The sequence below is a fragment of the Melozone crissalis genome, unplaced genomic scaffold (genome assembly GCF_028551555.1).
Source record: "Melozone crissalis strain CALT ecotype California unplaced genomic scaffold, PUWL_Pcris_2 ptg000019l_1, whole genome shotgun sequence".
In the NCBI taxonomy this organism is placed as follows: domain Eukaryota; kingdom Metazoa; phylum Chordata; class Aves; order Passeriformes; family Passerellidae; genus Melozone; species Melozone crissalis.
The window spans coordinates 14,650,112-14,673,149 of NW_026535797.1; the positions used below are offsets into that span (position 1 = coordinate 14,650,112).

General features: G+C 55.1%; 2 protein-coding genes across 6 annotated transcripts in view; one reads left to right on the top strand and one right to left on the bottom strand.

Annotated features, from left to right (window-relative positions):
* Window positions 1-353: 353 nt before the first annotated feature.
* ABCC2 (ATP binding cassette subfamily C member 2) lies at window positions 354-18,017 on the top strand. Its single transcript, XM_054277299.1, has 32 exons — window positions 354-395; window positions 863-1,117; window positions 1,543-1,665; window positions 2,656-2,790; window positions 3,187-3,309; window positions 3,621-3,676; window positions 3,862-4,093; window positions 4,711-4,898; window positions 5,449-5,626; window positions 6,107-6,361; window positions 6,847-6,912; window positions 7,347-7,484; window positions 7,820-7,966; window positions 8,226-8,314; window positions 8,404-8,466; window positions 8,648-8,774; window positions 8,917-9,093; window positions 9,204-9,371; window positions 9,674-9,860; window positions 10,698-10,830; window positions 11,239-11,344; window positions 11,576-11,795; window positions 12,264-12,418; window positions 13,785-13,940; window positions 14,043-14,242; window positions 14,878-15,004; window positions 15,405-15,506; window positions 15,604-15,747; window positions 15,996-16,154; window positions 16,393-16,559; window positions 16,914-17,108; window positions 17,534-18,017. Exons 1-32 carry the CDS (start codon window positions 354-356, stop codon window positions 17,661-17,663), a joined length of 4,743 nt encoding a protein of 1,580 aa, XP_054133274.1. The 3' UTR covers window positions 17,664-18,017.
* A 28-nt stretch (window positions 18,018-18,045) lies between these two features.
* DNMBP (dynamin binding protein) overlaps window positions 18,046-23,038 on the bottom strand; it is a 34,824-nt gene continuing 29,831 nt past the window's right edge. For all 5 annotated transcript variants that reach the window (XM_054277441.1, XM_054277442.1, XM_054277439.1 and 2 more), the window contains 7 exons: window positions 22,754-22,858; window positions 22,435-22,563; window positions 21,678-22,010; window positions 21,146-21,328; window positions 20,872-21,070; window positions 20,348-20,781; window positions 18,046-20,055 (listed from right to left, as the gene is read on the bottom strand). In XM_054277441.1, coding sequence (XP_054133416.1) covers window positions 19,870-20,055; window positions 20,348-20,781; window positions 20,872-21,070; window positions 21,146-21,328; window positions 21,678-22,010; window positions 22,435-22,563; window positions 22,754-22,858 — 1,569 coding nt within the window. In that variant the 3' untranslated portion in view covers window positions 18,046-19,869. The remainder of the gene's footprint in view (window positions 20,056-20,347; window positions 20,782-20,871; window positions 21,071-21,145; window positions 21,329-21,677; window positions 22,011-22,434; window positions 22,564-22,753; window positions 22,859-23,038) is intronic.

Sequence of the window (23,038 nt, forward strand, 5' to 3'; positions counted from 1 at the left end):
AGACAAGTTTTTGTCTGTTGGTGTCCACTGATCAAGGCTATGGTTTCTGAGCAATGGCTGTGGTGTCCTGCAGTGACTCTGTGACTTCCCTGTATCTCCCCTTTGGTCTCTTCCTTGGGTCTTCCTCTCTTGCCTTCTCCTGAGCCTGTGCAGCTTCCCGAGCCCTTTTGGTCACTGCTTTGGTTTGTAGGGTTGTGCAATAGCACCAAGTTATTTATTAACTGCGGGTCATCAGAGTTTTTTGTCCCAAGACCGCTTGAGGGTGTGGGGGGACTTTTATCCCAAGCATCTGCCCAGGGCTCTCAGTTGGGCAGAGCGAGAGGAAGGAGCTGCCCTTTCTCCTTCCCTGAGCTATGTCAGCAGCCCTGGAGGAGTTCTGCGGCTCCGTCTTCTGGGTGAGTGACTGCATCACCCCCTGTGCCTGTTCTCAGGGTGGGACACCCCTCTGGGGGGAGGGCAGTGGATTCCAGGGCTCACAGCCTGTCCTGCCAGGGAGACCCAAGTGCCAATGGTTGGCAGAGGGTCTGGGGTTTATCCAGGAGTGCCGTGGCACTGAGTGCTGTGCACTGCCTGCACAGTGCTCACCAGACAGTGAGGCAATGACGCCTCTCTGACTGAGCTCTGTCCTGTTTTAGCCTTCCTGGGAACACAGGACAGCCTGTACGGACTTCTGGAGAGTGATTTGGCTTCAGCTCCTTCTGCTGGCTTGGCTCCAGCAAGGGGTGGCCATCCCTCATTCAGGCAGAGAGATGGGGATGGGGCTATCGCTCGGACCCTGGCCGAGTGCTGAAATGCTCAGCCAGGAGGGTGGGTGTTGAAGGGGGGATGCAATGGTGTGGAGCTGGGTGGGCAGGACCTGTAGGAGTGTTTGCCCTTGTCCTGTGTGCCGAGTGAGAGCCAAGCAATTGCATGTGACCTGGTGTTCTGTCCTTGTTGCCCCCAGAATGATTCCTACCTTGCTCGTCCGGATGCCGACCTGCCAGTGTGCTTCCAGCAGACTGTGCTGGTCTGGATCCCCCTTGGCTTCTTCTGGATTTTGGCCCCATGGCAGCTCCTGCCCATGTGCAAATCCAGAGCCAAGAAATCCTCTGTGACCAAACTCTACATCATCAAACAGGTAGAGTGGAGCTGAGGGGGCACAGATGACAGGCTGGAGCAGCCTGACGTGTTGGTGGTATGAGTGGAAAGGCTCTGTGCTACAGTCAAGTGTGGGAGGGAAGGAGGAATGGGTTAGGGAACCATCCAGGACAGAAATGTAAAGGGGAGTCCAGCAGGAGGCATATCTGGGACAGAGGGCATAACAGGGAGGGATGCACTGGGAGGGAGAGCAGAGTGTCTACTGGGGCCTCTCCTCTTGTGGGCAGCCATCTTCCAAACTGAAAATGACGGCAGTGCTCCTGTGGAGCTGTGGCACATTCACAGGGTTGAAAGCTGCCTCAGGCCAAGTGTGGGTTGAAAAGGCTGTAAGGATGTATTTTATGCTGAACTCTGCTGTCTCCCAGTTGTTCCAGTGTCCCCAGTGGGCTGTCCCTCTCTCCACAGGTGCTGGCTGCCCTGCTGGTGCTGACGGCGGTGGCGGGGCTGGCGCTGGCGTTTGTGGACGCGGAGCAGGGCGCTGTGCCAGCCGTGCAGTACACCAACCCCAGCCTGTACATCGCCACCTGGGTAAGGGCTCAGCCTGAGCCTGCTGGCACACTGCAGCACCGAGCAGAACGAGGCTTCTCTAGCACAGAGATCAGAGGGAAGCTGTGTCCACGGGGCAGGGGCAGCCTGGAAATTGGGTGGGACTAGCCCCAAACCTGCGTGGGTGGTGCGTGAGGGTGATACGTTGCGGGCAGGTGCCTGGCTGTACAGTGCTCACTGCTATTATCCTTAAAAATGGGATGATTCTATGCAAGTGTAGCTGAGTCCCTGACAGAACTTTCCTAGGAGCAGTGTGCTTACAGGACTGATTTTGCAGTGTGAACATCAGGCCATGGCTTGCTGCTCTGATGTCTCACAGCTTCCTTTATATTGCTGCTCAGTTTTGGGCAGAGAGCTGGGAAGTACCACAGGGTGCTGAGGCACAGGAGAAAGCTGGCTAAAGAGGATCTAGTGGCTGTTGGCTTGATGGAATATGTGCATAGCAGTTACAGACATCTTGTGTGAGACATGGAGTATTCTAACAGTCTGAACAAATGCTCAGGAGCTACACTTAACAGCGAAATAGACCTTCATTTGCTTTCCTTCTTATTTTGCCATGTCATTTAATTTCACATGCACAGTCCATGTGAGATAAGGCAAGGGACTCCTCAGAGAGGCTGCACAGCTGGAATGTGATCTGGGTTCAGTTCCAGGTCTGGAGGCAAGGTCTGGAGACAGGGTGTGACACTTCATGGCTTGACATGTCTGAGAATCTGGAGAGAGAACAGCTAGAAAGAGTAATAGTGCCCTGCTGTAATGTCAGGGTGTATTCAAACCTGATCTTATGTCTTCCTGAAGTAAACCTTTGCCCTCTATAATTAATTCTGAAGCTTATGAAGGGTTGGTGGTGTGTTCAGGGTATTCAAGGCAGTGAATCCCAGCAGACCATGTGTGCTGCATCCCAGGACACATGCTCCAAAGGCACTTTTAGAGCCAGATTTAGTCCTGCAGCTCTGATTTTTCTTTCCCCAGATGATGGTCCTGCTGGTGCAGGATGCACGGCGCTCCTGCTTGCGCAGAGATTCGGGGGTGCTTTTCTGCTTCTGGACACTCTCCCTTCTCTGTGGGATTCTGCCATTCCAGTCGCTTGTCCGGAAAGCCCTGCAGGTTGGGTTTCACAGGAAGCTCTGTGCTTCAACGCAGTCTTGCTCTGCTCCCAAAGAAAGCTTCTTCATGCTCTTCTCTTGACAAGCATTCTGTGTTATGTCCCAGCTGCCCTGGGGACCTTGGGGAACCACAAAAGACCTGGGAAGGAATTGCTGTTTGAATTCATCCTGTCTCTTTGGGGAAGTATAAACTCTCCAGGACTAATTTCTCCCCTTAAACACTATGGGCGGAGGTCGGGAAGGAGCAGGGAGAGGTGGCAGAGGGGAAGCTGATCCAGGACTCAGAGCGAGTTTTGCCCTGCTCTGTTTGGCTCAGCCAGGGGATGGATCTTGTTTCTGAGTACCAGGGGCCTTGGGACAATCCCCAGCAATAACCCTGGGCTTTCCATTTCTGCAGGAACCAATCTCTGACCTGCCACGGTTTATCCTTTTCTTCATCTCCTACGGGCTACAGCTGCTGCTCTTCCTTGTCTCAGGCCTCTCAGACGTTGCCCCAGAAACAAAGGAAATCGGGAAGAAGGTGTGAGGACTACAGGGGACTGGGTTTGGTGCACCACATCCTGAGCATCGTGTGGGGCAGGGCAGGTTCCTTGGGAAGACCTGAAGGCTTCAGCACAGGGCCCAGCAAGAGCTGGACCCTGGAGCATGGGGTGTCTGCATGTGTGCCCAGGGTGGGCTGTGGCTGGCTCTGAGCTGAGGTTTCTGGGGCTGGAGCTGTCATGGTCTGAAACCTATGGGGCTCCTTAATGGCTGGGGGTGCTAAAGAAGCTTTTGTCAAAACCATCCCCCAGAAAAGCAATCTCTCAGTACCCCCTTTGCTTTGTACCACAGAACCCACAGGTGACAGCGTCCTTCCTGAGCTCCATCACCTTTGAATGGTACACCAGGTGAGCAGGGCTCTGAGGGAGGCTGGGCTGGCAAAATGCAGGAGTGCCTCAGGGGAACCTGCAGCTCTGTCTGGGAGAGTCACCATGTTGTGTGCAGCCTGAGCCCTGGGCCAGGATGGTGTGAAGGCTCTGCATTTGCAGCAAAGAGTCTCCAACAAGTGTCATTGGATTTCTCTGTCCCACAGCATGGTTGTCAAGGGCTATCGCAAGCCTTTGGAGATAGAGGATGTCTGGGAATTGAATGATAAAGACAAGACAAAGGTTCTTTACACTGCTTTTGAGAAGAACATGAAGACTGCGATGCAGAAGGCCAGAGCAGAACTGGAGAAACGGAAGCGCAAGAAGAGATGGCAGGAGGGTGACCCAGACCATGGGAACAGCATGAGCAAGGCCCAGAGCCAGGATATCCTGGTGCTGGTAAATACATTCCCACTCTTGACCTTGTATGGGACTGAGACATCCAGGCCCAGCCTCAGGGAGTGAGGTCACCTCACCTGCTGCAGCCCTCTTTGCTGGGTGTTCCCTTCTTCGATTCCACAGGACCATGGGCAAGGACGGGGGAAACCATGCCAGGGTCTTCCTGTCATGTCCTTGGCAGATCCCCATAGTTTGAGAGACCAAGAAAGTCTCTTTCTTTCTGCCTTACATAAAGACAGGAACCACCCTCAAATGTGCAGTACAAGCAGTTCCCTCCTGTCTATCTACCTCAGATACTTTCCAGCAAGGAGGTCAGAGGAAACATCATTCTGTGGCCACCCCTGGCCTCCGATTCTTCATGATTTTTGCCTGATTTCTAGCCTGAGAGGTTCAAGCTGGTTTGGGTTTTAACAATTGCCTTTGGTAAAAAAGAGAAGGTCCAGTCCTGGCTGTGTATGACATAAGCAGAGATCAGTGAAAGGGAGTGTGACGGGAGTGTGTAAGGTTTTGTTCAGGATACCTGACTGGGGTCAGTGAGGTGCTGCCCTGAAGCATCCTTCCAGATGCAGGATGTGTGCACAACCAGCTCCCTCACTTCTGTGTGGGCTTTCCTCTAGGAGGAGAAGCAGCCAAAGAAGAAGAAGAAGAAGAAGGGAGACAACAAGGACTCAGGCCCTCCCAAGGATTACCCCAGGGGCTGGTTGATGAAAACCTTGGGCAAGACCTTTTATCAGAATCTCCTGCTAGCAGTGGCATTCAAGGTGGTGCATGATGCCCTCGTGTTTGTCAGCCCCCAGCTGCTGAAGTGAGTCCTTTCTCTCTGTCTCTGTCCTGACTGTGCACCCAGCCCCACCACCTCCCAGTGTGTGCACTGTATCCAGCCCCACCATCTCCATGTGTGCCTCTCCCAGCCACAGACCCTGGAGGCATTTTGTGCCCTCACCAAAAATGGGAGAATGTGTTGGGGTACAGTTTAGCAAAGACCTGATCTGAGCTGGCTGCCAGCTCTTATGTGCGTTATCCTGCTCCCTTGCATCCTGTTGTGCAGCCCGGCTCCCTCCCTGGAGACAGTCCTGGCTCTTCTCTGGGCCCTCCCAGAGTCAGTGCAGCTCAGCCCAGCAGGGCTGGTTTGTTGTGCAGAGCAGCACGGTCTCTGTGCTGTGGATGCTCTTCCATTAGTGACCCTCTGTCTGTGGCAGAGCAGGGTTCCCAGCTTGCTGACCATCGAGCCAGCTCTCTGGGGCAGGGTTTTGTTCAGCACTCTTGTGAGGATGCTCCCCCTGCATTCACTGGGAGCATCCTGCTTGGGTGTGTCTCAGTAGGCTGTGTGTCTCATGAGCTTCCTTCCCTGCCAGGCTGCTGATTGCCTTTGTGTCAGATAAGGATGCCTTTGCCTGGCAAGGCTATCTGTATGCCATCCTGCTCTTCCTGACAGCAGTGATCCAGTCCCTCTGCCTGCAGCAGCACTTCACCTTGTGCTTCCAGCTTGGCATCAATGTGCGAGCCAGTCTCATTGCTGCCATCTACAAGAAGGTCTGTATGGGCCTCTCAACATGCCTTTTGGCTTCCTCCGAGCTGGGCTGTGGATAAAATCATCCACTGGCCCCATCAACCTGGGGTGTGTGCACTTTCCTCCTCAGAAGGCACAGGGGGAGCTTGGGGGACACCCAGCCAGCCCTGAGGACACTGTGAGCCCTAGTTCTGCCTGGGACGTGCATGCTGCAGCCATGTGTTTGACAGCTACCAGGGGCTGGGGCAGGGTTCTCTTCAGAGAGTGCAGCACCTGGGGCAGGTGCACAACACCCAGGATTCCTGCACAGGGTGCTTTTCTTTGCACCCAGTGGCTCCAGGTGTGCAGACAGTGAGGAGAGCGCTGGTGCCCAGTACAGAGGCACCAGGAGCAAACCCAGAAGTGGTCTCAGCCTGGTCTGCTGCTTCCCTGCTCTGAGCCATGCTGCTGGCAGCAGGGCTGCTCCCAGGCTGGCCTGTGCTGACTGAGGTTTCTCTTTGCAGTCGCTCACCATGTCCGGAGCCACCCGCAAGGAGTCCACGGTGGGGGAGACTGTCAATCTGATGTCAGCTGATGCCCAGAGGTTCATGGACATGGCCAACTTTATTCACCAGCTGTGGTCATCCCCCCTGCAAATTATCCTGTCCGTTGTCTTCCTCTGGGGAGAGCTGGGCCCCTCTGTCTTGGCTGGCATTGCGACCTTGTTGCTGCTGCTCCCCATAAATGCCTTCCTGGTTGCCAAGGCCAAAACCATTCAGGTCAGTGGTGGGTGCAGTGTCCTCCCTGGTCTCTCATGTCCAACCCCACTGTTGCTCCCCTCCCTCATTTGCCACACTCCCTACCCTTTGCTTTTATGCTCTGGATCTTTCTCAGCCTAGGGAGTTGATCTCACTTGGGCTGGGGGTGCCTCTAGCCTGAGCCAGAGGGGATCAGCTGCCAGGAGTAGGAGATAGGTGAGATCTGTTCTGCCATCACAGCTGAACTTGAACCAGACTGAGCACAGCCTTGAGGGCTAAAAATGAGATATTGCCACCCATAAGATAAAGATTTACTTTCTACCTGACAGCAGGGTAGTGTTTTTCCCCAACTTGTCCAGCGCCACAGGCTTAGCCAAGGCTCAGCTTCATGGGATGACTCCTCTGGGCTGTGGAGCCCATCCTTCCCTTCCCTGTGGCAGCCCAGATGGATTTCCAACGATGTGCTGCTGTCTGCTTCAGGTGATGTCTGGCTCTTCTGTTTGTAGGTGAGGAACATGAAGAACAAGGATGAACGCATGAAAATAATGACTGAAATCCTCAATGGAATCAAGGTGGGCAGTGGAGTGGAGACTCTCTGGCAGCTACTGCACCCCTCTTCTTGGCGCACTGCACCTGGAGACAGCACACCTCTATAACCCTACAGCACCAGTGTTAGTCTAGCTTGGGGGCCCTGTCTGGGTCTCAGCAATTCCCTCAGCTGCCTCATCTTTTGAAAAGTTGGCTAGGGAGGGGCTCTGGATACTTGGACTAAGACTTGGGAGCCAAGAGAGGGTTTTCTGGATGGCTGTGGTAGTGGCATGGTGTCAGAGGAGCTGTCAGTGAGGGAGTGGGAGTGCAGTGGGGAAATGCTGTCAGCAGGACAGCAGAGGGGAGATGCAGTGGCCAGTAGGCTACTGAGCAAGCCAGGTGATGGAGGTACTGGCCACCAGTGAGCTGAGTGTGGAGGTGGGCATTCCTGTGACACCAGCACCTGCTCCCCCTGCAGATCCTGAAGCTTTTTGCCTGGGAGCCCTCCTTTGAGAAGCGAGTTAATGACATCCGGGCTCAGGAGCTCAAGAACTTGGTGAACTTTGGTTACCTGCAGTCAGTCTCTGTCTTTGTCTTCACATGTGCTCCTACCCTGGTGAGTGAGTGACAACAGCCCTGGGGAGGGTGTCCTTCCTCTGAGCTGGGGCTGGGCTGTGGCCAAGGGGCTGGGAAATATCTGGGGCCTCAGCTGGAGTGTTTCTGCAGCGAGGAAGGGGCTGGCTGGTGGATATAGATTATGGTTCTGGTTGCTGGCAGGAGAGCTGTGGTGGAAAGGGGTCCCATCGGGGTGGTGACATGGGGCCCAAGGGAGAACAGGAGCAGGAGGGGAACAGGTCCCCAGCACAAAGGCACTGCTGAGGCCTTGGGGTAGTTTGCGGGTCTGGGCTGCACACAAACACTGATGGTGGCTTTCTCTTATATCTGTCCTAGGTCTCCCTGGCAAGCTTTGCTGTCTATGTGCTTGTGGATGAGAACAACATCTTGGATGCACAGAAGGCCTTCACTGCCATCTCCCTTTTCAATGTGCTGCGCTTCCCCATGGCCACACTGCCCATGGTCATCTCTACCCTGGTGCAGGTCAGGCCTCACCTGGGGCAGGGGGTGCAGGGGGATCCCATGACCTCTGTCCAAAGCAGCAGATGGGGCTCGGGTGTGTGATGGACCCCCAGGGGTCAGTGCACAGGACTCTGCTGGCACTGGGGTAGGACTCACATGTATAACAAAGGTTTGGGGTCCAGAGGTTGGCTGGGGACTGTGATGTGATGCTCTGCCTATGGGGCTCCTGCCAGCCCACCCATGCCCGTGTGCCATCCTCATCCTCTTTCTGCCATGGCAGACCAACGTGTCGACTGCGAGGCTGGAGCGATACCTCAGTGGAGAGGACCTGGACACCTCAGCTATCCACCACAACCCCATTGCAGGCAGGTGAACGTCCAGACTGCTCCCTGTGGGCCTCAGGCTGGCCCAGCCCTGGGCTTTCCCCTCTCTGAGGGACATCTCTCTCTGGCAGGCAGTGCTGTGCGTTTCTCAGAGGCCACCTTTGCCTGGGAGCAGGACGGCGACGCTGCCATAAGAGAGTGAGTGCTGCATCAGGGGACAGGGGGATGTGCAGGGGAGGCTTTCTGTGTTATTAGCTGGGGAGGGCAACCACCTCTCAGTGCTGCTAGGCATGAGTGTCCCAGAGACACTGCCCTGTCCCACCCAGGAACTGATAGGTAGCCTGGCAGTGCTGCTTCCTCAGCCCTCGTGTCTTTGCAGTGTCACCCTGGACATCACGCCTGGCAGCCTGGTGGCTGTGGTGGGGCCTGTGGGCTCAGGCAAATCTTCCCTGGTGTCAGCCATGCTTGGGGAGATGGAGAATATCAAGGGACACATCAACATCCAGGTGAGAGGGGCCAGCTGGTCCACAGGGCTTTGGGGCTGCCTGGGAGCTCAGCAGGGAAGTAGAGCAGGACTGTCCCAGAGTGGTGAGGTGTCAGTGCTCAGGCTGATCTCTGACAGGTAGCTGTTCTTGTCTCTCCTTCCAGGGCTCCCTGGCCTATGTTCCCCAGCAGGCCTGGATCCAGAATGCCACACTGAAAGACAACATCATTTTTGGGTCAGAAGTGGATGAAGCCAGGTATCAGCAGGTCCTCAAGGCCTGCGCCCTCCTTCCAGACCTGGAATTGCTGCCTGCAGGTGACCAGACAGAGATTGGAGAGAAGGTATCAGCCCTGGGCCCTACGGGTTTCCGATAGCGCCTGCAGCAGCGGTCAGAGCATTGCCCTGTGGCAGCCCCATGTGCAGGGAGCTCCTTCCCTTCCCTTCCCCGCAGGGAATCAACCTGAGCGGGGGCCAGAAGCAGCGGGTGAGCCTGGCGCGGGCGGTGTACAGCGACGCCGACATCTACATCCTGGACGACCCGCTCTCGGCCGTGGATGCCCACGTGGGCAAGTACCTCTTCGAGCACGTGCTGGGACCAAAAGGGCTGCTGCAAAAGAAGGTGAGCACCCACACCCTGCAACCCACCCCCCAGCCAGGCAGGAGTGGCACTGGTGTGGTGTTGGACATCCGAGGAAGTCTGAGGTTGCTTGCCTGGGACAGAGGGGAATTATGCAGCCTTCACAGTGGGCTGCAGCAGGCAGGAGAGGCCTCAAGAGTCCCCAGAGGGGTACACTGTGTCCTCACAGCCAGGCATTGCTCAGCAGACAAGTCCCTGAGTGGGAGATGGAGAGCCTGCAGAGCCATGGCTGGGGATGAGGGGTGCTCTATGATCACTCACTACCCTGCACCCCTTTGTTGCAGACACGGATCTTGGTGACGCACAGTATCAGTTTCCTGCCCCAGGTCGATAACGTTGTGGTGCTGGCAGCAGGAGCAGTGTCTGAGCATGGCTCCTACAGCACCCTGCTTGCAAACAAGGGGGCCTTTTCCCAGTTCCTGAACTTGTATGGAAATCAGGAGGAGAATGTTTCAGAGGAAAACACTGCAGGTACTGGGAACACGGTGGGGCAGTGGCAGTTAGAGTGGCTGTGGGCGTATCTTGGGGATATGAAGGTCTGATGTGTCAGCCCAACCTGGCCCTATCCAGCCCAGGCACCAATGGTGGCTGCTGTGAATCCTTCTCAGCTTCAGGCAATCAGCAGCTAAATAACTTCTAACTAAGACTTGCACTCAGGCATCATGTTGAACATCCAGCACAGGACCTGTTTAACTTTTTTACTCCCTTTTAGTTCATTTATTATGGGTCCCGAAATCTTATGTGGCAACTGGCTTCATATTTTTGTGATGCTGGGGTCAGAAAGACTCTTTGGTTTGTTCTCTGACTGGATAATATTTCATCTTTATCATATCCCCCAATGCTATGGGGAGGAGTGGTGTGAGGTCAGGTGGGTGCTTACCCCGTCAGAGCTCAGCTCAGTTGTCCTGCTGCAGCCTGGCTATTCCCAGCATGTCTTCAGAGGGCCCACCTCCACCTGCTCAAGGAGATGCTTCTGGGCTGGAGTGACATGAACTACCAGATCTTGCACTACTAAAGTAGCACAGATCTCTGCTTGAGGTCTGGCCAGTGGTGCTGGGAGGAGTCAGCAGGAGGGATGGCCTCTGAGCAGGCCTTTAGCCCTGTGTCCCCTATCAGTTCTCTCTCCAGCACCATGCATTTCTTCCTCCTCCTGCTGCGCTGGTCTTGCAGCAAGGTTGGAGAAGGTGTGATACGTGGTGGTAGGACACAGCCTAGGCCTGGGGTATGGCACAGAGCAGAGGTGTGGTGTATGGGATCTGCTCTGTCCTCAGTGCCTGACCCTACCTTCCCTCATCCCTGTGCCTGTAGCTGTTGCTTTAGCTGGGGATGAAGAGCAGGCTGATGAAGCTGTGGATCCTTGCATGGAGGAGAGCACTGAAGATGTGGTGACAATGACCCTGAAGCGAGAGGCCAGCATCCATCGGAGAAAACTGAGTCGCAGGTGGGCCATGACCTGAGCTCTCAGCTCTTTCCCTGCCACAAGCACTGCTCCCTCAGAGACAGGGATCTGGGGGCTTCCCAGGGAGTTCCAGCTGGGAGCCTCCCTGCCTGCTCCTACCACAAGCTGCTCTGGGTTAGGAGCATCTGATTCTGCCTTTACTCACACTAGTGTGCCACAGCCTTACTCTGCAGTCTTCCCTGAAACTCGTGCTGATGGCTAGTTCTGCCTTTGGGAATGTGGCTTTTAATTTTATGGCTGCACATGCCTAGTGCTTCCACAAGGCTCACTCAAAGCTGCCCCAGTTAGGATATTATTGGACTCCACCACTGAAGACCCAGGGGTGGACCCCCAGGAGATTAGGACCAATTCAACACCCTGTGACTAATGGTACTCAACACCTTCCTGCAGCCTTAGTAAAAGGAGCACCAGTTCCCAGAAAAAGGCCCAAGAGGAGCCCCCAAAGAAGCTGAAGGGACAGCAACTGATCGAGAAAGAAGCTGTGGAAACCGGCAGGGTGAGGAGGATGGAGGGATGAAGCACTGTGCTGCCCTAAGTGCTGCCAGACCCTGACTGTGGCTCAGAGAAGCTGGTGTGGGCTTCCACAGCCAAGAGACACGAAGGAGACAGAGCTGCCTGGGACTGGTGGGTGGGGTGGTGGAGGGGAGCATGGTGGGCAGCAAGGTGGAGCCCCAAGGCTGTGCTGGCTGGCATTGCCTGCAGTCTGATGGGCTCAGTTGTTCCACAGGTGAAGTTCTCCATGTATGTGCGGTACCTGCGTGCTGTTGGCTGGTGCTTTACCTTCTGGATCGTCATGGGCTACATTGGAGAATACGTGGCCTACGTGGGCAGCAACCTGTGGCTCAGTGACTGGACGGACGACTCGGTGCGCTACCAGAACCAGAGCTACCCCACGCAGCTGCGGGACCTGCGCATCGGCGTCTTTGGGGCACTGGGCATCTCACAAGGTCAGTGTGGGGGGACAGCAGGTCCCACTCACCTCCTCTGTGTGGTCCAGCAGGGATATGACTTGCAAGGCCTGCACCCAGCAGCGCAGTAAAGAGCAGGGGACCTGGCATTTTCCTCATTTGCCTGCTGCTGCCTTCCTTCCAGCTCCTGGCTGGATTGTGGACACACGCCAGTCTGAAAGCAGCAGAAATTGTCCCAAGTCGGTGTTGCCCCCTCAGTTTAAGATAATTTTCCTTAATCAGATTAGACATAGTGCTAGGGCCCAAGGCTTTCCAATAGGGTTAGTGTTCCTCCCCTGTGCTGGGACACAGTTGCTGGGGCCTCCCAAGGGGGTGGGATGCAGGATTATCCCAGCGGCTCGCTGCAGAGCTGCTGCCTTGGCGCTGCTTGGTGTGTCCATCAAGCCAAAGGGTACCTGCAGCCAGTGTCACCCAGGAGCTGGTGACAGCCCTGTACTCTCCTTGCAGGTGTCTTCCTGCTCTTTGCAACCATGCTGTCTGCCCGGGGTGCCATGGGAGCCTCCCGTGTCATGCACCAGCTGCTGCTCAGCAACATCCTGCGCGCGCCCATGAGCTTCTTCGACACCACCCCGGTGGGCCGCATCATCAACCGCTTTGCCAAGGTAAGAGAGCAGCCCCAACACACACAAGGTTTGTTCCACCACATCTGCAGAGTGCTGGCTAGTGGCATAACCCTGCTCCTCTTGAGCACTGCACAGCTGAGCTCAGGTAAAGGCCAGGAAGGGACCAGGAGGACATGGGGATGCAAGGCTGACCGTGAGCCAAACCACATCCTGGGCTCTATTAGAAAGACAGTGTGACAAATCACAGGAATTTGTTAGCTCCTCTGCTCAGTGCTGAGGAGCTTACACCTAGATACTGTGTCCTGTTTGGAGTCACCTGGGCAAGAAGGATGTGGAGAAACAGAAGAGGGTCCATAGTAGATGACTAAGAGAGGTAAGAGCCTAGAGCTCATGTCCCAAAATAAGAAGTCCTTCTGTTGATAGACTTCCAGCAAAATCTACAATCTTTTCTATCTAAGTGAAGGTCAAAAACAAAGAGAAAAAGAGAAAGGAGGGAAAATACAAACAGGTAATTTCAAGTGTGCTGCTTCTCCACTTCTTCCTTTGGTACCATCTCTTGATTTTTGAGAATTAAATTTCTTCTTAAAATTAAGTCTATGGGTCTGGGTTTACTCTGAGTTGAGAGAGTATGTGGTGCCTGGCTAGGAGATGGATGAGGACCAGCTGGAGACCTGGGTGCACCTGCATGGATCTGGAGTTTGCCCTGTCCCTCTTTTTGCTTCAATTACTGCTCCTGTATCCTAGGTCCTGATGAAGATGCAGTTCTTAAAGCTGGTCTGTGTAACAGGGGAATATTATAGGAAGTTTCTGTCACAGCATATGTCTCAGTTGAGAGGGCCACGATACACAAAGAATCACCATACAATTTCAGAAAGCTTTAAGCATTTGCCCTGAGTGACACCATACCACATCAGAAGGCTTCAGGTGTCTGCCCATACAGTGTAACTTCACTACAAAAGGCTGCAAGCATCTGCTCTTCTTGCTTTTCAGCCCAACCTTTTATACTCTTCATCTTACATGTATTACACCTGAGTGTGCTCTTTACCCTTTTGTGATTGGTCAGTGCACTTTGGCACTCCATGTCTCATTACCTTCAATGCTGTTCACCTGTTTTTCACAGCTGTAGCCCATTGGGGATGAGGCTCAGCTGCAGCTCCACTCCCAATTACCACAAACTGTGTACCTACAAGTTTCTCTGTAAACTCAGCTTTTCACAAGCTAAGAGCTGTGGCCCTAAATGAAGTTGTGACCATAACACCAATTCAGGATGATCTGATATTTTTACAAGTGTCTGGCACTGTGTTATCACAGGAGTGTGTAGGAACTCTGCGTGTATGGGGCCTTTGGGCTTCTCCTTCTCTCTGGGGTCACTGACTGCTTCTCTATACTTTTCTATATGCTCCAGGACATCTTCACAGTGGATGAGACCATTCCCACGTCCTTCCGCACCTGGATCTCCTGTTTCATGGCCATCATTAGCACACTGATTGTGATCTGCCTGGCCACTCCGTTCTTTGCTGTTGTTATCATTCCCTTGAGCATCTTCTACTATTTTGTGCTGGTGAGTAACTGGGCCCTGAGTGACGCTTCTGCCCTGCTGAGAGCAGTATCTTGGTGGCTGCTGGGCTTCGTGTTGGTAACCAGCCTGTGTCGCTCGTTTCAGCGCTTCTACGTGGCGACGTCTCGCCAGCTGAGGCGTCTGGACTCTGTCACCAGGTCTCCCATCTACTCTCACTTTGGTGAGACTGTGTCAGGCCTTTCTGTGATCCGGGCCTATGGACACCAAGAACGGTTCCTGAAGAAAAATGAAATCACCATGGACATAAATCAGAAAAGTGTTTATTCCTGGATAATATCAAATAGGTGAGTTTTACCACTTATGCCACAGCACAGCTAGCAGCACTTCTGCCTGGGGCTTCTGGGTCCTGAGAGAGATCCCTGGGATCCTGCAGTCCTCTTTCTTGATCTCAGCATTGAGGTTCTGTGTAGGTACTGGGGCAGTTTAGGATAGGGGCACCATCTGTGGCAATGGGACATTTTAGGGTGATTTTGAAAGCCAAAGTATTCTCCCCTACAAAGTGTCCAGAGGCTGGCAGGGTGAGCTGTGCAGTCAAGGGCTGAGATGCTCATGGTAAGTTCTGGGAAGAGGGTGATCCTCCAGGCCCAGCAGGAGTGCAATGTAGGCACTTAGTGGTTTTGAAATCTTATTGGTAAATTATTTGGGTGTTTGAGGGTTGAATGTTTGAGGCTCTTCTGATACATGGCATTACCAGCACAGGAGGTTATGTGTGAGACATGGACTGATACAAATGAACCTGCTTGCAGAATTGGCCACAGGTGACCTGCTGTGTACATGCACCAATGTGTGCACTGTGCACAGCACTGGGCTCGTGGCTGGCTGTGGGGGATGCTGGTGCAGTGTGCTGTTACTGGTGGGCTGTGTGTTGGGCACCTTCCTGCCTCTCTCCCTGCCCTTCAGCTGTGCTCTCCTGGTGCAGGTGGCTGGCCATCCGTCTGGAGTTTGTTGGGAGCCTGGTGGTTTTCTTCTCTGCACTCCTGGCAGTGATTGCAAAGGGCACTCTGGAGGGCGGCATCGTGGGTCTTTCTGTCTCCTCTGCTCTCAATGTGAGTCACTGAAAGCATTTTCTCCTTCTGGGACAGGGCTGCCTCTGGGAGCTCTGGGCTGTTGGCAGGATGCTGCCCTGCCACCAGCTCTGATCCTTGGAAAAGGGATTATCTGGGTGTCCCATCACCTGGGGAGTGGCTATAGAGCCAGGGAAGCACATATTCATCCCAGTCTGAGTGGGATACTTGCTGCCATGAGGAGGAAAATGGCCCTGCTGTGGATCAGAGGTGCTGCAGCAAAGTTTTTGAGGGGCTGCGGAGAGGGGGGCTGTGTCTCAGCAGTGGAACATTAGGGGCCAGGCCAGGTGTGCTTGTGCCCAGGATGATTCCCTGGGCTGAGGTGGGAGGTGGTTTTTCCTGGGTGCCACTGAGCTCTTCACCCTCTGATTCTGCCATGCAGGTGACCCAGACACTGAACTGGCTGGTGAGGACATCTTCGGAGCTGGAGACCAACATCGTGGCTGTGGAGCGGGTCCATGAGTATGTGACCGTGAAGAATGAGGTGAGGCACCCAGGGTCTGGGCAAACACCTGCTGCACAGCTTGGTGCTAGTCAGCATTGCAGAGTGAACCCCATAATGCTTCTGTGTCCTCCCCCAGGCTCCATGGGTGACAAAAACGCGTCCACCACGTGGCTGGCCCAGCAGAGGCGAGATCCAGTTCATTGACTACAAAGTTCGCTACCGACCTGAACTGGACCTGGTTCTTCAGGGGATCACCTGTAACATTGGGAGCACTGAGAAGGTGCCTCTGCCCTCACTATGCTATTTACAAAGACTCTGTTAAAGTTGTTTCTTCTTCTTGGCTTCAGTCTGTGCGCTGGGGTGGGATGGTGATGGGATGTGGCTCCTGGGGACTTGAGCTCCTGGAAAGGAACTAAAGCAGACAGTCTGGGTGATGGTAAGGGCAGGAAGGCCCACCAGACCAAGATGGAGAGTAACTGCCCTGTTTTATACAGCCCTGTCATCTGGTCTAATAAGCTGCTTCCATAGGTTGGGGTTGTGGGCCGGACCGGGGCTGGAAAATCCTCCCTCACCAACTGCCTGTTCCGGGTGCTGGAGGCGGCTGGAGGGAAGATCATCATTGACGACGTGGACATAGCAACAATTGGCCTCCACGACCTGCGCAACAACCTCACCATCATCCCCCAGGTGAGCTGACCCCCACCCTTCCACATCCCACTGCTGTGTGGCCCCTGCAGGCACCACATGGCCTCAGTGTGTTCCTGGGAGCTGTGGACGTGCCAAAGGCCTGTGAGCAGGCTGTCACCACATCCCTTGCCAGCTGCAGGCAGTGCTGTGAGCAGGATGCGGCCACACTTGGAGGCCAGGAGCCACTGCCCCTGCTAAATGGCTGTGGTGGGGCTGAATGTGGTGCTGTCCCTGGCAGGACCCTGTGCTCTTCACTGGAACCCTGCGGATGAACCTGGACCCCTTTGACCAGTACTCAGACGAGGAGGTCTGGAAGGCCCTGGAGCTGGCTCACCTGAAGACATATGTGCAAGGCCTTCCCGAGAGGCTGCTGCATCACGTGAGCGAGGCAGGGGAGAACTTGAGGTGAGCAGAGGAGCAGATGCAGGCCCAGCTCCCCTCCCTTCTCTAGATCCCAGAGACCAGCCTGGAACAGCAGCCTCCAGCAAAGTGGCTGTCCAGGGGTGGTGCACAGAAGCTTCTGGGAAGTGAAGATGGAAGAAAATGGTGGAGGAGCCAGGGCTCTTAGGGAGCTAGTGTGAGCCAGCCTTCTGTGGTAGCCCAGAGAGTAACATGCTGAGGGACGTGGTGCTGAGAGTGGCAGATGGTCAGTGGGGAAAGGCCAGGGACAGTGTTGGGGTCAGAGCAGTGAGATGCAGTAGGCTTGCAGAACATCCCCTAGTGTCTGTCTAGTAACTCATGCTCTACATCTCCTCCCAGTGTTGGGCAGAGGCAGCTGGTGTGCCTGGCCCGGGCCCTTCTCCGCAAAGCCAAGATCCTCATCCTGGATGAAGCAACAGCAGCCGTAGATCTGGAAACGGATCATTTAATCCAGACAACAATCCGGAGTGCGTTTGCTGACTGCACTGTCCTTACTATCGCCCATCGCCTCCACACTATCATGGACAGCAACAGGTACCATGGGACCATGCTGCAGGGCAAAGGGAATGGGCATCTGGACTCCTGGGATGGGGCAAAAGGTGGACAGCAGAGGAAGTGAGAATGCAGCCACAGGGGAAGGGGCGGATGCAGAACCTGGGGCAGTAATATGCAGTGGTGAAGAGAACAGAAGGACAGTAAGGATGCCCATGCAGAAGTGCTGCCTTTGCGGGAGAAACATTTTTTGGGATCCTTCTTTACAGCAACAACCACAGAAGCATTTGCTCTTGACACCTTGTGTATGTGACCGGTAACACAGGCAGGAGGGCTGTGCCCTCTCACTGCTGAGAGGAGAACCACATAAGTGGCTCAGGAGGAGTGAGGGCTGGTGGGCCGCAGCGCTGGCACCAGCAGCGCTATCCCAGGATCCTGTGAGCTGAGGCCTTGTTCTCTTCTGCCAGGGTGATGGTGCTGCATGCTGGGCAGATTGTGGAATTCGACAGCCCTGAGAAGCTGCTCCTGAAGGAGGGCATCTTCTCTGCGATGGCAAAGGACGCCGGCATCACTGCTGCAGACACCACGGCTCTGTAGGCAGAGAGCTGCAGGGGCCGCCTGTGAGACAGCTCCTCCTGCTGCCGCTCACCCACAGCCAAGCTGCCAGGAATTGGCCTCTCTGCAGCAGGGAAGCAAAGAGGGCTTCTCTGCTTGTCCAGAGACTCAGCATCTGGACTTGAGGGAGCTGTTAACCTTACTACCACATCCTGCCTGTGTGCACACAAGGGTCTGGAGCTGTATAATTTATTCCAGGGTAGAGGGGAAAAGCTGTCTGCCAGGCAGGGAGATCATGACCTCCAGTGGGGGTGGTCTTAGTTTTTGTACTTCACCATGCCAGGTGAATCTACCTTAGAGATGCTTTAGCATTATGGAATGAAATTTACAGTTTAATCAAAGAATATAATGTTATAAATGTTATAATTTATTTACTTTTTGTAACTATTTGTAGTCTTCCAACTACAAGGCTGATGTCAAGGAATATAAGTAAGCCTCAGTATGGCTTCAAACCTGGCTAGTGCTTGGGTGGAAAGAGCTGCCAACAGAGGTTACACAGAGCTGGGCAGCCCAAATCGAGAGGCACAGCTCTACTCATGCAGAACACTGCTCTGTAGCAAAACCAGGGCTGCCTGCCTTCCCTGTGGCTACTGCTCCCTTTGATTGTATTGCAAATAAATGAGCCTCTCCCTGAGGTTATCACAACCACTTGTGGGGCAGATTTTGGGCTGTGGTTCCAGACTGCAAACATGATGGTGGTGGAGACAAGCTGGAGAGCAGCAGGCACATGTCTGTGTACAGCCATGCACACACAGAGTATGGTGGTTATTGCTGACAGACCCTTGACTCTTTGTTCTTGGGCCAGATCTCCTCAGGCAGGGAGCAGGTGCCCACTTAGAGCAGGGCAAACATTCACCCCACTAGCCCCTACTGCCCTGGAGCCCCAGAGTCAAGTAACACACAGCTGAGGGAAGAGGGCAGTGCAACCACTTCATCTCAATAAAGAAGGTTTCTGTGAGTGTTTCCTCATGCCTGAGCTGCAGCTGGCACAAAGACCAAGACACTAGAATGCTGGATCCCACCACAACAGAAATGTTGTTCCTGGCCCTGCAGGGTCTGCATGAAGGCTGCAGCACCTGTCAGATGCTCCTCCCAGGTCTCCCAACACTTGCAAAGGCACTTTCTATACACAAAGGCAAATCTTTATTTGCAGAGCAGTAGTACAGAGGATACAAACACTGCCCCATGAAGGGAACCTCTTCCCTTCAGGTCATGGCAGCAGCCTTATCACACACCAACCCAGCAAAAGGCACCACAGCCCTCCCAGGGATGATGCTCCTGCTGCTCCAGAATGTCAGCACCCTCTCCAATGCTGTGCAGGAAAGCACAGGTGAGGCAATTATGGTCAGACCCCAAAAAACAGGCTGGAGGACAGCTTGTGCTTTGCCTTCTCCCCTGCTCCAGCCCAGAGTGGCCAGGTGGGCATGTCAGTGCAAAGATGGGTCCTGGGCACAGCCAATACCGTGCTGACAGGGTATGGTGTTCTGGGCTTCTGGCTCAGCTGAAAGATGGGAACCTGATGGTTGCTGGCAGCAGCAGACCTTGGAAAGGTCAAGCTCCTGGGAGACTAAGCACAGGGAGAAGGCACCTGCTGGGGGGTTTGTTGTGAGGGTTTCAGAGGCCATATCCATCCCAGGCCTAGGGCTCAACTACTCCCAGCAAACCTCAGAGCTGCTTTCCCAAGCAGTGTGTAAATGTCCCACCTCAAGACCTGCAGAGACAGGCAAGACCAGGCTCCTGCTGCACAGGGAGCATATTCATAAAGTCTGGGTTGCTTTTAATACTACTTGACTAAAGACAATCTCCAGAAACTCAGCATTAGCCTTCCACAATTTAAATCCACAGCAGCTCCTCATCCTGAGTCAAGCCTTACTCTTCTGGGCAAGTGACAGCCCCAAGCTTTGTTCCCCTGCTCCTGGCTGGACACAGGAGGCTCAAACACACCTAAGAGGTGAACTCACCCCTGCCCTCACACAAGCTGCCTGCTCCTGCCTACCTGGCCAGTCCACCCTTCTCTGTCTCCTAAAGGGACGATGGCAGCCAGTGTTTGGGGCCCAGGAGCACTGCACAGCTGTGAGAGGCATAGCCTTAAGGGTGAGCAGTGGGGGCTGCAGGGCTGGCCAGCCTCCCCCAGACCCTAGCAGTCCCAGCAGGAACAAGGCACGGGGTGCAGGCTCTGTCTGCAGATTCACGTGTACTCCGTCTTCCGGATGTAACTTGAGGGCACGTAGCCCTGCTTGCCGTGGGCCTCAGCCAGCCACCACTCTTGATTGCCTGTGATGTCCTCAAACTGCAGGATCCTGAGTCTCTGGTTAGCTGACACGCTCAGCTCATTGGTGTTTCGGCCTTTGAAGGTGTAGAGAGCGTAGTAGACCTGCCAGACAAAGGGAGAGCATCAGTTAGATGGTCACACCACACAGCCTTAATCTCACACTGCATAGGATGTGTGGGCTTTTGTCCTTCTCCCCAGTGACAGCCCTGGCCCCATCCTGGCCTCTGCCCACCCCCATCTGAAGCCTTGTTCTCTGCTGTTGGAAGAAAAGGTCTCATACCCCACCTCCTACATATCATGGTCACTGCCAGGGAGGAGGATGATTCTGTCCCCAGCCAATCAAAGCAGTTAGCCCTTGGCATCCCCAGCCCCACGTGGGTGGCTGAAGACTCACCTGGTTGCCCTCTGACTCGCTGTTCTCCAGCCCTGAGTCTCTGTCCTCCACGGAGGGCGTGGGCCTGAGACGTGCTTTGGTGGGGTGCCCGTTGCGAGTGCTGGGGCTGCAGCCCTGCTCGGGGCGGCTGCAGCGGCGCTGGGATGTCACAGTGCCAGCCAGGGGGGCCGTCCTGTCACCAGAGCCAAGCTGGGGCACACAGGGGAAATCCACCTCCAGTGGGGACTCTGCTGGGGAGACAGAGTCCTGCAGGGGTTTCTGAGTGAAGGTGACGGCCGCCCCACTGGGGCTGAAGGTCAGGGTGGCGTTGCTTTGGGGAGAGGAGCTGCTGAGCTCCGACTCGTTGGAAGAGTGGCTGCCCACAGAGACGTCCGACTGGCTGCGGCGGGGGTTGTAGGGCTTCAGAAAGGAGCTGTACACAAAGCCTTTGGTCACTGCAGAGAGGGACAGGAAGGGAGCTCAGACTGGGGCACAGGGAGACCAGAGGAGGAGACTCACAGCAAGGGCAGGGAACAGCCACCTACCCCCATTGTCTATGAGCCAGCGATTCTGGCTGCCCATGGGGTCCTTCTTCTTGATGACACCCACAATGTCTCCTTCCAACAGGGAGACATCCAGGTCCTGGGCAGCATTGAAATTGCGCTCTGCCTGGAAGAGACTCTCCGGGGGATAGCGGGCCAGGAGGGCAGCGCGGATGTCATCCGACTGCAGGAAGTGGGTTGGCTGCAGAGGAACAAGGCAGGTGTGAGTGGCTGTGCTGGGCTCTGCAGGCCCTGGCACCGGGCAGAGGGAACTCACCAGGCCACCGAGGGGCTGCCGCCGGGCAGACTGCCGCTCCATGCTTTTCCTTTCAAAAGTCTTCTTGGGAGCTGCCTGGGACTCTGGGAAGAAGGTGAAGGCCTGGAGCTGCTGGAGGACTCGACTGTGCTCATCCTGGAAGATGGCAATGAGGTTCCCTTCCCTGCCAGACACCTTCAGTAGCTGGAACCAGAGCAAAGTCGGGATCCTGGTTAGGTGACAGGTGCAGGAAGAAGTGACCAAGCATAGACCATGGCAGGGCTCTGAGTTCTGCCTGTGACTTGCATCAAGCCCAGGTCTGCAGTCCTGTCTGGACTCAGCTCTAAGTGGTCCTCAAACTTGTGACCCGAGATTCTCACAGGTGAATGCTGTCCTGCCACTGCTCCAAGAGCCTTCTACACACAACTGCAACATAACCCTGCAATCCTAGCTCCAACACCATCCCACAGGACCTCTCCACAAGTCACTAGTGTCCTGAAACTGCAGTAGCAGCTTCCCCCACGATGTGACAGGTCCCAGTGAGTGAACTCACCGACAGCAGGGGTGTGAGCTCCTCCAGGGCCAGGCGCACGAAGTCGCAGTGTGCCTCGGCGTAGCCGCGCACGCAGCTGGCAAAGAGCTCCTTGGCGAAGCGCAGGAACTGGGGCAGCTCGTCCAGCAGCTGTGCATTGAGGGCCTCGTAGTTGTTGCGGGCTGACTGCAGCTCCTCCAGCGTCCGCTTGTCCTTCAGCTTCTCCGCTCGCTCGGAGCAGTTGTGGAAGTCGAGCAGTTTGTCGAAGCGCTTCTGCACCAGCTTGTGGGGCCCCGCAAACATGCTGAGCAGCTGGCTCAGGGGCGAGCTCACCAGCCGCTCCGTCCGCTCTTTCTGGTGGGCACAGGTGCAGGGAGATGGTGAGACAGGGTGCTCTCTCCCACTGTGAGCCCCAGCAGCTCACTCTCCAGCACACAGCCCCCCCAGGACAATACAGTGACTGTCTCCTGGTGGCAGCCACTGGAGCTCCAGAGGTCCCTTCCAACAACAATCTTACATAATTGTGCCAGCATGGGTAACTCTATGCAAAGTACCTGAACCACTCACATAAAGAGCTGTAGCATTTCAGGTAGGGCTGAAAAAATGTGTATCTAACAGGCACAGTCATAAACTGCCAGGCATCAAAGCTCTCAGGAGGGCACAGCTAAAGAGGAATGCTCACAGCTCTCCCAGGTTACCATCCCTGCAGCCTCCCAGAGCCTGCCCATCTGCAGCAGACCCCCAGGGAGGGCCTCAAAGAGGCACAAGCCACACTCACAAAGCTGGAGAAGAGCTGGTCACTGATGAGACGATTCACTTTCTGGAACTGGTCCAAGTCCCCACTTCCCTTCTCTGTGCACAGGTCCCACATGCTCCCTGCTGCCAGTGCCTTCATACAAGCTGACTCCTGCACCAGAGAGACACAGCTGAGCCATGCTTGCTGCCCATGGGGCTCCCAGGGCAGCCCAGACCACCCAGCCCCAGCAGAGCTGAGGCAGGAGCCATGGCCAGAGGCACTGCAGGCACACACCATGCAGACAGGAGGGGCAGTGCATGGTGAGCCCCACAGGCCTGGCATCACACCCAGAGTGGCTCACCCGGACATGCTGCAGGTAGAGGGAAAGGTCCCGGATGAAGGACTTGATCAGACGCTCCTGCATCCGGAAGTTCTTCTCTGTCTCTTCAAAGGCTTCATCCTTTAGCTGTGAGAGAAAGTGTTTCAAGGGAGGCAATGCAGGACTCAGTCTCTCCCAGACTACAAGATGTGGGGCTCTCCTGCCCCCAAGCTGGGCAGCAGAGATGGGTGGTTCAGACCCTAAGATCACTCTGCCTTGCTGGCCTGGATCAGAGCTGGACAGGGGAAGGGGTGTGGAGGGACAGCA